This window comes from Bubalus bubalis, chromosome 2 (genome assembly GCF_019923935.1).
Source record: "Bubalus bubalis isolate 160015118507 breed Murrah chromosome 2, NDDB_SH_1, whole genome shotgun sequence".
NCBI lineage: Eukaryota > Metazoa > Chordata > Mammalia > Artiodactyla > Bovidae > Bubalus > Bubalus bubalis.
Window position 1 is genome coordinate 19,366,948 of NC_059158.1, and position 13,905 is coordinate 19,380,852.

The 13,905-nt window shown below is 37.6% G+C and overlaps 1 protein-coding gene across 2 annotated transcripts; it reads left to right on the forward strand.

Annotated features, from left to right (window-relative positions):
* The first annotated feature begins 2,130 nt into the window (after window positions 1-2,130).
* GMNN (geminin DNA replication inhibitor) lies at window positions 2,131-12,891 on the forward strand. 2 transcript variants are annotated; one of them, XM_044927943.1, is made up of 7 exons: window positions 2,131-2,282; window positions 4,233-4,290; window positions 7,711-7,788; window positions 8,416-8,563; window positions 9,709-9,785; window positions 10,836-10,918; window positions 11,216-11,270. In XM_044927943.1, exons 2-7 carry the CDS (start codon window positions 4,240-4,242, stop codon window positions 11,259-11,261), a joined length of 483 nt encoding a protein of 160 aa, XP_044783878.1. In that variant the 5' UTR covers window positions 2,131-2,282; window positions 4,233-4,239; the 3' UTR covers window positions 11,262-11,270. The 2 variants fall into 2 exon arrangements, with proteins under 2 accessions (XP_044783878.1, XP_006051254.2); XM_006051192.3 differs by lacking the exon at window positions 9,709-9,785 and adding an exon at window positions 12,495-12,891 and having other exon boundaries at window positions 2,145-2,282; window positions 11,216-11,326.
* Window positions 12,892-13,905: the final 1,014 nt, after the last annotated feature.

The following is a 13,905-nucleotide window of genomic DNA, read 5'->3' on the forward strand; positions in this document are numbered from 1 at the left end:
TCAACCCCATATATCCAAAGTATTATTTCAATATTATTATTCAATATTATTTCAATACAAAAAATTATGGAAGTATTTTACATTCTTCTCACATTAAATCTTTGAAATCTGGTATGTGTTTTACATTATTGTACATTTCAGGTGTTCAACAGCCATCACGTGGCTAGTGGCCACCCAACTGAATAGCACTGGTAGAGATCTGAATTAATCTGTCACATTAATTAGTTGATCATTTAGCAGGCAAAGCAGGAGGGATCTAACCTAAGCTGGCGATTGAGTTTTTTCAGACTCTGGGGGCTTCACAATTTTTGCTAAAGGATGCATCATCTCCTTTGAATTCAAAAAAAGTCAAGCAATATTAAAATTATAAAGTAAAAGTTTCTTCACACCATCCCCAAACTAACCAATCCTCTTGGCAACTACAGATAATATCTGGGGCGGTGGGCTTCATAAGATGCTTGGGAAATCAATTCTTTTATTGCTTCTGTAGATTTTCAACTATGGTAACCTCTAAATTCTACCTCTCATCATTTTCATATGGAAGACATTTTTCTTTCCCAGCTTTTAGCTCTGGAACGAAGTAACTATGTATTTTGCTTTATACATGTTACAGACTACCTGAATATAATTTTTTATATATTTTAAAATGTATACTTATTATTTGGGTTCTTTTCATCAGTGATGCCATTTTAATCGTGGCTGAATGAAGAAATTAGAAGTCAGATTTACTGTTTTGACTGGTGTTTCAAAGTCAAATTACACAGAGGTCATCAGAATTCTTACTCTGGAAACTCAGTCATCTATTGATAGTTTTCCAATGAATGGATTGTTTCTTTATTTAGAATTTAGATTTTATGTTACATTTCACCCCAAAGATAACTAGAATCATATGATGATGCTTTGCATATTTTGAGCTCTGTCAAAAAGAAATACAGTGTGGCAGGTGGCAGGAGACGGGTACGCAGTGTCTGCAGTTGAGAAAGCATTGCTTTCAGAAAGGTGGTGCTGTGCGTAGTTACCAGCTATTTCCTTCCTTCTGAGAATGATAATTCCATGAAAAGTTAACAAACGGGAAAACAGACTTGTATTAACATTGATAGCTATGGTAGGTATAAACAAAAGATTTAACAAGACTCTGGTTATCCTAAGTGTACTATGCCCACAAAGAAAGTTGAGAAATTTGTAAAATGACTAAAACCAATAATAATAATATAAAAAGCTATAAGTAATTAATATTTGGGCTTCGCGGTGGCTCAGGGGTAAAGAAGCTGCGTACAACTCAGGAGACTGGAGTTCGATTCCTGGGTCAGGAAGATCCCCTGGAGGAGGAAATGGCAACCCACTCCAGTATTCTTGCCTGCAAAAACTCAAGGACAGAGGAGCATGGGGGCCTACAGTCCATGGGATTGTAAAGATTCAGACACAACTGAGCAACTAAACAACAAAAACAAGGTTTTCCTGCTCCTTCAAACTGCAATGGCAGCTGTATTCCAGCGCCTAGAACAGTACTGGTAGCTCCAGGCGCTCAATCAATGGACTTGCGGCAGGATTAGGCCTTCTAGTACTACCGAAGTGAAGTGAAGTGAAAGTGGCTCACTCTTGTCCGACTCTTTGCGACCCCACGGACTATATATATAGTCCATGAGATTCTCTAGGCCAGAATACTGGAGTGGGTAGCCTTTCCAGTCTCCAGGGGATCTTCCCAACCCAGGTATCGAACTCAGTTCTCCAGCATTGAGGGCGGATTCTTTACCAACTGAGCCACAAGGGAACCACAATTTAGTCAACGTAAATAAGCCAAAATATAAAAGCTCTTAATACAATAAGGGGGCCCCGGAACAAGGATTTTCAGAAAAATAAGATGTACTATACATACAATACTTTGTTCTCTCGGTGTTTACATCCAGTGGGGGCAAAAAAACAAAAAACAAAAAAACATTCACTTTGAACGGAAGTTAGGACCGCAGGACTGAACTGGGACCTAGAACCCATCCGGGCCCAAATACACACCCTGCCCACCACGCAGGCGCAAGAGGGGGCGGAGCCGAAACGGGCGGGGGCGAGAGGCGATTCGTCGGATTCCGATAGCTCCGCCCTACGTCTAGCGTCAGGCGGTTACGTGATCGTCCAGGGCCGGCGGGAAGAGTTTCAGTGTTTTCACAGCAGCGCGCGCCCACACTGTAGCAGCTGCCGGCCCAAACGTGGGTTGGCTGTGAACCCCGCGCGTGGAGCAGCGGTCACAACTTCCTGAGTTCGATACGAGGACTGCACGCTTCCATCCGGTAAGTGTGAGAGGGGTGGCTGGAGGGGGTCCGCAGGGGTTGCTAGATGAGGCCTCTTTGGGCTGCCGCCGGCCAGAACTCACGTACTCCTCTGATGACTGCCTGGCCACTGTCGGGGTCGGGGTGAAGAGGCAATTAAACGGTCGCGGGATGGGGGAGGAGGTGAGACTGGACCCCGTCCCATTAGTTAGGTCGGTTTTGGCGCGCTTTCCCGTCCGCGCTCGCTATTGGCTGGCGGGCGCCATCCCCAGGCACGCCCATGGGTTGGAGGGCCCCGGCGCGCTGAACCTTCTGCCTCCTCTTTGGCTTCTGGGTCTGTGTCCCGAGGACAAACTGGCGGGGTCGCGGGGCGGTTTCTGTGCAGCTGGTTGGTGTGAGGGCATCAGTGTGGGTGTACCTGGTCAAGAGGAACATCATCCGTCCTCTTGAACTGGTGGAAATCCATTGTTGTTGTCTAGTCGCTAAGTCACGTCCGACTGCATGACTGTAGCCTGCCAGGCTCCTCTGTCCATGGGATCTCCCAGGCAAGAATACTGGAGTGCGTTGCCGTTTCCTTCTCCAAGGGGATCTTCCCCAACCCAGGGATCGAACCCGCGTCTCCTGCATTGACAGACTGTTTCTTTACTACTGCGCCTCCGTGATGGTCCGCTAACTGGGCTCATGGGAGAAGATCCCTGAATCCTGCGTCTGCTCATTTAAAGAAAAAATGAACGTGGTGACACTTGGTTTCATCAGTTTATCAATATTTCCTTGGACTCAGTCCTATGCCAGGGTTTTCCATCTAAAATAAAACTAGATAATGAAAAGTAAGGGTGTCGGCGGGAGTGTAATGAGCAAGTGAAGAGTTAGGTTTGACCCGTGGCTTTCAACTCTTTAAATCATGACGTGTACTAAATCACATTTTTTACATCGCAATTTAGGACGCATTCCTCAGCTAAATTAGAACCTTCAGGAAGCAGTATTTATTCCTCCTATGCCATACACTTTGATGTTTTAAACACCCACTAAGTGATTTTGGAATCCCAGGCTGCGACCGGCAGTTTGAACAACACTGCCCTGGCTCAGCCCGACCAGCATTTGCTAAACATTAAACAGACTAGAAAATAGGATGCGTCACAGCATTAGACTTTCTTTGCTGGGCTTTTTTGATAGCATTTGTGTGTGCTGGTGCACAGCGTAAAATGTATTCACATGGGATGGGTCACAGTCAAAGTTTAGCAGTCACTGCACTGAGTAAAGAAAGGCATGGCTACAGAAATCAGTGAGATCTGTATGAGAGACAGATGAGAGAAGAGAGATGGCTGAGGAGTTCACTTTTGGGTTTGGAGTGAGTGGAGCCCAGTGTTCTGGTTAATAAGATTGCAGAGCCCTTTGTCTCCTCCCTTTTCTTTGCATCCATCAGTACCTCAGTTAATGGTGGCTAAACATTCCCTACACATGGAAATGCATAATCTTATTTGATTAGATACTAAGTCAGTATTAAGTTATTGCTGGTTACCAGAGCCAAGTTTATTATAGCTTAAATCTGCCTTTGAAACAGCAAAGTTAGGTTGCTGTTCTTGACCTGATCATACCCGAATGTCTGTGTTTAACTTTTCCCACTGACCATTTTTCAGATCTTTGGGAGCTCTGCATTTAATCCAGAACACCATCATGTTTTGTAAATTTGCTTAGAATACATATTTTCTCATATATAACAAAATTTTACCAGTCAGAATTATTTTGTGTGTGTGTGTGTATGTATAAAGTAGAGATATTAAGAGTCATTAGCTTTAGTCACTTGTCACTGACAGGGCTGAGTTTGGGTACAGTGAGAAAAGATTCCAGCTTTTTTATCATTATGATTTTTTAATTTTAATTTTTATGATTGTACTTTGAACAAAAAACTGAATTTCACTTTCTGATGCAGATTATTCTGTTTTTGAATTGCTCGTCTTCTGTTTTCGTCAGGTGTGTAATGAGTCACAGCATGAAGCAGAAACAAGAAGGACTCCAAGAGAATGTAAAGGTATGTGATGCAATCATTTTCTCCTGTTGTAGAAAGCAGGTAGGTAGATGTTTTTTGACATAATTTTGTCAAATTTAACTTGGCTATAATTTCTATGAACCTTGACTTAACTAAATTTTGAGTCTGAGGGCAAGAGGACTGTTTAAAAATGAATTATGGTTGAATATTAAGTTTTGTGGTCCAGGTACATAGGATGTTTTTCCATTTGGTTAGCTCTAAGTATTTTGTTCTTTTTAATACTATTGTAGCTGGAATCATTAATTAAATTTTTGGTGTGGTCATTGCTGCTATATAGAAATGCAGTTGACTTTTGTATCTTGATCTTGTTTCTTTCAACCTTGCTGAACTTATTAGTTGTATTAGTAAATTCCTTAGGGTTTTCTATATACAAGACTTTTTATTCCTTTGTTTTTACTCTTATTCATGAGATGATTTTATTAAAATCCTTTGTGTGTATATTCAGATTAGATCTTTGATCACAGAGACATTTTGCATTATTACCTTGCCTTAGTATCTTCCTTAAATTATTTTTCTTGAATAATAGTTTGTACTGATAATATGTGAATTTGATTCCATCATCTTCCATAATGGGTAATAGCATCTTCCAATTGTGCTTTGTATGTGTATGTTTTTTTTAAGCTTTTTATTAGGAAAATATTAAAAAATAGCAATTTAATCTCAGTTTACTTCCCCCATTTTCAGCAATTATCAGTATATCAGTTCAGTTCAGTTGCTCAGTCATGTCCGACTCTTTAAGACCCCATGGACTATCAGTATATGGCAAGTCTTATTTCATCTCCATCTCTATTCACTCCCTCTTTCTTCCACTGAATTATTTTGAATAAAATCCCAGACAAATAATTTATATAATTCCAGCAGAGTCTAACATTTAAAGAGAAGTCGAATATTTAGTAGCTATAGTACAACTATCTGGGATATAAAAGGACCTGGGTTCTGCTTGGTTCTGCCTCCAAAACTGTGATGTTGGGTGAGTTATTTAGCATCTCCGCCTCAGTTTCAGTTCAGTTCAGTTCAGTCGCTCAGTTGTGTCTGACTCTTTGTGACCCCGTGAATCGCAGCACGCCAGGCCTCCCTGTCCAACACTAACTCCCGGAGTTCACTCAAACTCACGTCCATCGAATCGGTGATGCCATCCAGCCATCTCATTCTCTGTCGTCCCCTTCTCCTCCTGCCCCCAATCCCTCCCAGCATCAGAATCTTTTCCAGTGAGTCAACTCTTCGCATGAGGTGGCCAAAGTACTGGAGTTTCAGCTTTAGCATCATTCCTTCCAAAGAAATCCCAGGGCTGATCTCCTTCAGAATGGACTGGTTGGATCTCCTTGCAGTCCAAGGGACTCTCAAGAGTCTTCTCCAACACCACAGTTCAAAAGCATCAATTCTTCAGTGCTCAGCTTTCTTCTCAGTCCAACTTTCACACCCATACATGACTACTGGAAGAACCATAGCCTTGACTAGACGGACCTTTGTTGGCAAACTAATGTCTCTGCTTTTCAATATGCTGTCTAGGTTGGTCATAACTTTCCTTCTAAGGAGTAAGCGTTTTTTAATTTCATGGCTGTAGTCACCATCTGCAGTGATTTTGGAGTCCAGAAAAATAAAGTCTGACACTGTTTCCCCATCTATTTCCCATGAAGTGATGGGACCAGATGCCATGATCTTCGTTTTCTGAATGTTGAGCTTTAAGCCAACTTTTTTTACTCTCTTTCACTTTCATCAAGAGGCTTTTGAGTTCCTCTTCACTTTCTGCCATAAGGGTGGTGTCATCTGCATATCTGAGGTTATTGATATTTCTCCGGGCAATCTTGATTCCAGCTTGTGCTTCTTCCAGCCCAGCATTTCTCATGATGTACTCTGCATAGAAGTTAAATAAACAAGGTGACACTCATCTGTGAAATGAGTGAGTTGGACTGAAGCTAGTCCGTAAGAGTATATTTTAGGAGGTCGTGGATTCCTTGCCAGTCATACACAAAATGCTATGTGTGTGCTTGTTTTGTTGTTACTGTTTTCTGAGGGGGGTTGCAAAATATAAAATTGGTTTCTAAAAAGATTAAGACTCATTAATATATGAGAACCTTTCTGGCTGTAAAGAGCTTATTCTAATGCAAGATCTGTATGAATAAAATGATAATAGCAATATTACATTTGGGTGGCTGGATGCTATAAAGCTTGCAGTTGTGAAAGTTAAATCTTGGAAATGGTCATTTAGTGTTTCAGTCATTTATCTTAGTAGCAAGCATTTAAATAAATTAACATCTCCTATTATTAAAAGGTTTCAAAGTTGTATTTTCTTCTGTTTGTCTGGAGACTGTTGACTAATCTAAATTGTATCTGAAATGTTGGTGTAATATTTGTTCTCACAGTAGCCAGCGTTTGTTCTTCAGTTCAATAGTGAGATGATAATCAGCAGTAGAAACTTGACCGTGGGAAAGGTGAGCTCTGGTCCTGTGAAGTGCAGTGTGGAGTCAGTAACTTTCTCACGCTGCTTTGGTGTCATGTTCTTACTAACTTTGTTTGAGTATTCGCTATTGTTTGCTATCCCATGGTGGCAGTATAACTAATGATTTTTTGCAAATATAGTAGAGAGATCTTTTAGATCAGGAAATCTACAGGAAGGTATTTACATATTACAAGGAAGGCAATTTTTTTCCTGAAACAGTAGCTTGGGCATTTTGGAATTCTAGTATGCCTCAAACACTGACATTTTTGCTGTCTGCTAATGAATGGTCTTGAAGCAAACTGCTTCTGCACTCAGGTAAAGGTTGAGGGGGAGAAGCAGGTCTTCTTACATGTGTAATGTTATTAATGTTACATTCTTCTGGTGAATTCATTATAAATACGTTAGGGGATATTCACAATTTAAAGAAAGCCTGAGAGGAATCCTTTTGATTAGGGGAGAGAAATATTTTGCAATGTAAATAATTAACGCTTTCCTCCAATTTACCCCTTTTGTGGGTTTATGCCGTAATTGTAATGATATTTGGTACATTTCTAGTTTCTGTGTGGAAGATCTTTTTTTATAAGATGCAATACAGATATTTCTGGTACTCTGGAATTTCATCATATATGAAGAATTAGAACTTAAAAATGTTGTATTTTTGTTTGAACTAAACAAATGACTGTAGCAAGAACATATATTGAAATGGGAGAAGAATGACTTGTTTGTGTCAAGTTTGAGTAATATGATTTATTTTTAGAATTTCTTCAAACTTTATTAGAATTTTAGGGAAATAATAAGTTTGCTAGTTGATCACACCATGTGTAATTTTATAAAATTATATACCATATCAAACATTAGTGTCCTTTGGGTTGTTTTGTTTTTTGTAAATTATAGTAGGATTAAGATAGTAACAGTCCGTATAGTAACTTAGTAACCAGATAATTTATTATGTTGACTTTCAGAGTAGTCCTGTTCCAAGAAGAACTCTGAAGATGATTCAGCCTTCTACGGCTGGATCTCTAGTTGGAAGAGAAAATGAGGTGTGTATTGTTGAGCTAGAATGGGGTACAGATGATACTGCACTTACATTAAAAACATTTCAAAGACTTACTTGGTCATAAATACCTAAATCATTGAAATTGGGAAATAATTTAGGGATAACCATTGTATATTCCCCACAGAAGTGGTTTTTGTTTTAATTTCAGTTAAGGAAGTTGAAAGTTGGTATGAATATCTATAGTAGAACTGGGATAATAAATTATGAGTTAACCTATAGGCATAATGTTTGATTTCTTTCTCTTTTTTTTTAAGAATAAAATGTTGGATTCAGTCATTTACCCATGTATATAAATAATGAAATCATGGATGAGGGTTTCTAGACTTTTATGGGTTGAAAATCATGCCTTCCCATGTTACTGAATTATTTAAGTAATGAAAATGAATTCAGCTAAGCCTTAGACCCAAGTCTAATCTAAAACAATTGCTGTAAATAAAATTCCTAAAATATGATTATACATTTTTGTAGAGTTTTGAATTTATAATTTTTTAAAAGAGCCAAAGATATCAAAAAGAGATATGAATGCTTTAGTTTTAATTCAAAAGAGACAAAGCTATTCAGCTTTCTTGTTCATTAAACAAAATGACTGATGTACATATTTTCCTTATAGTTGGTTAAAGGCTTGTCCAAACAGAAACATTGGAATGACCAGTTAATATCTAAGACTTCCAGCTCTGGAGTTGTTACTGACCAAGAATGTAGTAGAAGTAAAACTCTTGGAGGAGTCAGCCAAGAAGCATTTGATCTTATGATTACAGGTACAAAAAAATATGTATATATGCAGCTTTTATCTTAAAAACTTAAATTATAATAAGGGTAAATATTATTTGTTGTTATGAATTCTGCCTACAGCTTTTTAATCTATTAAAATATTTTGCTTTAATGTTTTTGATAATTTAAAGTTTCTTATGGTTGGAAATATATAAAATGTAAATTTGGACAGGTCCTATGGTTTGGTAAGATCCATATATGGGTGAAATATTAAAGGAAAGGATAGTGAATAATATGGCAGCTTTGATATTGGACATGTAAGACTTAGAAATAGTCTCTTCAGAAGAAAAGTGTCTAGAGAATGAACTTGTGGAGAGGAGCTTGAAGAAAAGATACCAGGAGAATGATATAAGGGAACAATAGGAACAATAAGAGTAGTGAAGATGAGTGAGAAGCATGTGCCTGTGAGAATTACTGGTTTTAATGGAATGGCAGTGGAATTCAGAAAAGGAAGCTAGTGATGTATAAGTATTATGGAAGGTGATTACTTCTATTCTAATAATGAGTCATTGGATATTATTACTGAGGAAAAAATGTGAGACCTGGAGAAGTTAATGGTTTTACCCAAGAATAAAGTGATATTTGGGCTCATTTTGAGTTGCCTGTATGACAGTGGGGGAAAAAATAAGTAGATGGTGGGTTTTTAAGGCAAAATTAAGAAAGGTTGATTGCATACAAATAAGAAGTTATAATAATGTAAAATAAGCAACAGGATTTGTGACACTCATCTGATTTGGCTAAAATTAATGAAGATTGATAGGAAGTAATAACTAAAGTTAAATATGGAAATAAACAACTCAACTATATATCATATTGCTATCATAACCACATAGAAAAAAATTAATCCATATAACTTGAACACAGAACTCTTGACTATACACCCTCAGTGGGATATATTGTGAGGGCTAAAAGAACTACAAAGACATCTTGAATTTAATTTTTGTTGTTAGTGGTATTGCTATAGTAGCAGTTATGGGGGAAATTTGAGTATATTTTAGGATTGAGCAAATGGGTTGGGTTCATGGTATGGTGAAGGGAGATACAATATGTAATGGGGAAGGAAAGGAAGAACTCTGTTGTGGAACTGGAATTGGGAGTGTTGGTATGAACTGATTTTTTTTTTTTTTTAAAGAATCTACCTCTGCAAGTGAAAGAGCCCAGAAACAATGGCACCTAAATAACAAGAAGCACAATCACACCCAGTTCTTGGTTTGTAAACAGTACTCTCCACTAAAGCTCCCTGGAGAAAGGGCTGCTTCCAGGACTGGGGCAAGCTCACTATAGAGTGAGCTTGTAATCTCTTGTGTTAGAAAACATAAGAAATCTCTTGTGTTAGAAAACCAACAACTGATGCAGAGGTTAAACGGATAAGGAGACTGCTTTAAAGGATCCCCTTGGCTAAATTAAGGAAAGTTTGAGCATCAAAATGAATGATGACAAAAATGGATTATAATACACTGAATTAGAAAAGAGTACATGAGTCCCTTCTGATAATTTTCTTCTCAATTGGGGTAGGGGATGTTCTTTGACTGAATAATGCCAATTACTGAATATAGAAGGGACTACATAAATGGAAAATCACTTCTTTTTCATCCACCATAGAAACAGTAGATTTAAGAAATATTAGTGGAGCTAAAACTGGATGAAAGTTTGTTAGGGAACTGGATATAAACACCACAGACTAAAAATTTTACTCCATAGATCATTTACTTGTTACTGAAGGAAAAAAGTGTCTTTACAAGGGAGAAATCATCTTAAATGATTGAATATAACATCTGGGATTGTGACAGATTAGTATGTTCTTCTTCAGTGGTGCACTGGGAAGGATACAAGGTGTTTACACAGTGTCCTTGCCAACATCTATAGCTTGAACCTAATAATGAAAATGGACAAATCCAAATTTAAGGGCACTGTAAAAATAACTGATCTGTACTTCTCACAAATGTCACTGTTAAAAAAAAGTATGACGACACATAGCAAATGCAGCAACAACCTTTAACAATCTAGGTGCAAGTTACATGTGTACTGTTCTTGTGCTGGAATTGTTTGAAAGATTTAAAATCTTCAAAACATTGGGGAAAATAAGAGAAAATACTGATTTGGCTTTCTAACTTTAATGTTTTTTAAAAATGGTATTACTAAGTACTGAGTAAGACTAAATTTTTTTTTAATAGACAAAACGTTACTGGGTTTTTACAGCAGTATATATAAACAGTAGTGATTTTCAAAGTTACACTGTAAAACATTCATTTATTTTAGAAAATCCATCCCCTCAATATTGGAAAGAAGTGGCGGAAAAACGGAGGAAGGCTCTCTATGAGGCACTTAAGGAAAATGAGAAAGTATGTACTGGATATAATTTGTGACATTTTTAAACATTCCGGGATCATTTTTCTTCTGCTGTCTAAGATATATTACTAGAGCAATATAAACCAGATGTAATGTTGGCCTAATAAAAGTTTAATTAAGCAGAACTGCTACACAAAAAGAAGCCTATTGTGTTGAGAGCCAAGGACAGCACCTTTGTTAGGAACTTTGCCCTAAATGTGTCTGTCATTTGTATACTTGGAGCCATATGATTTAGTTTACAGCGTTGCAAATCTGTGAGATACTGAACTATTTTGATTTATGTCACATAGCTTCATAAAGAGATTGAACAAAAGGACAGTGAAATTGCCCGCCTGAAGGAGGAGAATAAGGAACTGGCAGAAGTAGCAGAACATGTTCAGTATATGGCAGAGATGATACAGGTAGGCGTCTTAACCTTCTGACTCAGAGCCGTCTGTTTTCCTATCAAGTCCAGGTAGTGTGAGCAGAAAGTGTTCTAGGATCAGATCTCCCGGTTTGAGTCCTAGCCCCCTGCCTCGCGCCATTGAGTTAGAGTTAAGCAGGTTGTTCATCCTGTCAGGGCTGCATTTTCCTCATCTATAAAATGGGAGTAATAGCGCCTACTTTCTAGGCTTCCTGTGAGAATAATGAGTTATAATAGGGAGAAAATTGAGAGAACTGCCTGTATACAGTGAGAACCCAATAACTGTTAGATGCTGTTGTTTATTATTATGAGACAAAAGAACACCTGTTTTCTTGTAGAAATATAAAAAGGAATTATATCTGAAAAATAGAGGGAATTTATTATATTTCACAGGTGTCAAATTTTCAGACAGGCTTTTTTTTTTTTCATTTTTATTGGAGTATGGTTGGTTTATAGTGTGTGTTAGTTCCAGGTACACAGCAGAGTGAATCAGTTACACACACATATATATACAACCAGATATACACAGTTTTAATTTTAACTATAATGCCAATGAGACATGATGGGCACTTACAAAACTGGCATTAATAACTGGTGTACTGAATAGCTTTGTTCATCTTATCTGACTTTTTTTAAAATTTAGAAGTAACTAATGTGTTTATAAGTATTACCCTGATGACTGTTAACTTTACCAGTCTTAAAAACTAGGTCTTAAATTTATTCATGTCTGCAAAAAATCATCTTGTGGTTAGGAAGGAAGTTTTTCAAATCAAAACTTTTCTTGTACTGAATTTCTGCCTTACATTTTAGAATAAAGTTTTCATTTGGAAGCGCTGTAGTAACTCTCTTAACTGCCGAGGGAGTATTGGTCCAAAGCAGATAGGAAACCTGGTTCCTTACTGTAGTTTGAGAAGTACTGGTTTGAATTGTATTCTGAAAGCATCTCAGTACTTAAAAATAAGCAAATTTGTAAACACTGACTTTGCAGAAATAGGATCTAATATGGTTAGCACTTCGATATAACACATGCCTGCTTGTAAGTGAATTTAGTAGAGACAGTATGAAATGAAACTTATCACAACAGTGAGGGTCCTTATATCAGCATAGTAATAATGGACTTGGATTGCAAAGTTTTTAAAAGAAATTATTGGTTTATTCTTTAAAAGAGGCTGAGTCATGAACCTCTGGACAACCTTGAATCACCGTATAGTCAGGAATTTGATCCTGAACAGGCAACTGCTGAGGATTCTGAGTGAAGTAGAAGACTCAGAAATTGGTGGTACATGTGCTGAAGAAGTTGTCGCTTCCTCTACAGATGTAAAACCGAGTATATGAAATTCAGTAACTGCCAAAGTTTACCTCCGCTGTAGTTCTTTGTAGCAGAACAAATAACTTTATAATGAAAACTTGTTATCAGACTTTCTTGTTTGTATCCTGGAACCCTATTATTGTATTAAAATACAAATACTGTGTATTTTTAATCTATGGTGTTTTGTGTAAATAGCATTTTCTCAGTTGTCAGACATGACTTGTGTATATAATAAATAAACTTCATTCTGTTGAGTTCTGTGTGTATCTTGGAAGAATGAAGTATAAAGAGTCTCTGTAGAAAATTTGTCTATTTCTGTGCTTTTTGTTTTGTTTCCTTTTCTGTTCTGCTAACTAGCTTGGAAGAAAACAAGGGAAAATGACTTCTCCCTCTTTGGACTGAGATAGCTAGGTTTTCCCTCTTAAATCTGGCTGCATCTCAAGCTCACTGGAGGGAAATTGGATTTCCAGACTCCAGGCCCCGGTAATAGGACCAAGTAGAAGTGTGAACATCTAGAGGTCCCAAAGCTCCCCAGGTGAATCTGACTAGCCACGGGACGGCTCAACAGGCTGGTGGGATCCTGCTCTTCTTAGGAGGGTAAAATGCTGGGGGGGTGCTGGTGGCCTAGAAAAGCAGAGGGTGGAGCAGATAAAGAAATGCAGGAATAACAGGGTTCTGAAACTTTCTGTTCACACATTTCACATACCGGTGTAGACAAAGTGTGTATATTGAAGTAAGAGGGTGAAATGAAGGATGTTTTGTAAAAAGAAAAGGACAAAAGGGAAATTGAGAAGTATACAGCATTGGGATTGAGTAAGTTCTGTGGACAGCATACAAGCAACTTTGTGTAAATTGACAATAAAGAGCAATATCAAGCTTTTAAGGATTACTTTAGGCATGTTATTCTTCTAGAACTTCAATTTTCTTATCTCTAATATTGAGGTAAATCCCATCCCTGTGTTTGTGAGGACTAAAAATTTTAAATTATGGAAACTTATTAACCTATAGCAACATTGTCCAATAAAGTTTTCTGGGATGCTGGAACTGAGTTGTCCAGTATAATACCCAGGTAGCCTTGAGTACCAAATGTGGCCATATGAATGAGGAACTAACAGTTTAGTTTAATTTTAATTTATATTTTATTTTATTTTATTTATTTATTATTATTATTTTTTTTAATTTATATTTTAAAGAGCTATGTGAGGTCAGTGGCTGCTGTATTAGTGCAGCTCTGTATATTTTAGATTTGGTCTATTAGCCCAAAGAGA

Excerpts from the sequence above, each read along its gene's own strand:
- GMNN (XM_006051192.3), top strand. The coding sequence starts at position 4,240 with ATGAGTCACAGCATGAAGCAGAAACAAGAAGGACTCCAAGAGAATGTA. Across the intron at positions 8,564-10,835 it reads ATTTGATCTTATGATTACAG|AAAATCCATCCCCTCAATAT; the intron begins GTACAAAAAAAT and ends CATTTATTTTAG. Across the intron at positions 10,919-11,215 it reads CACTTAAGGAAAATGAGAAA|CTTCATAAAGAGATTGAACA; the intron begins GTATGTACTGGA and ends TATGTCACATAG.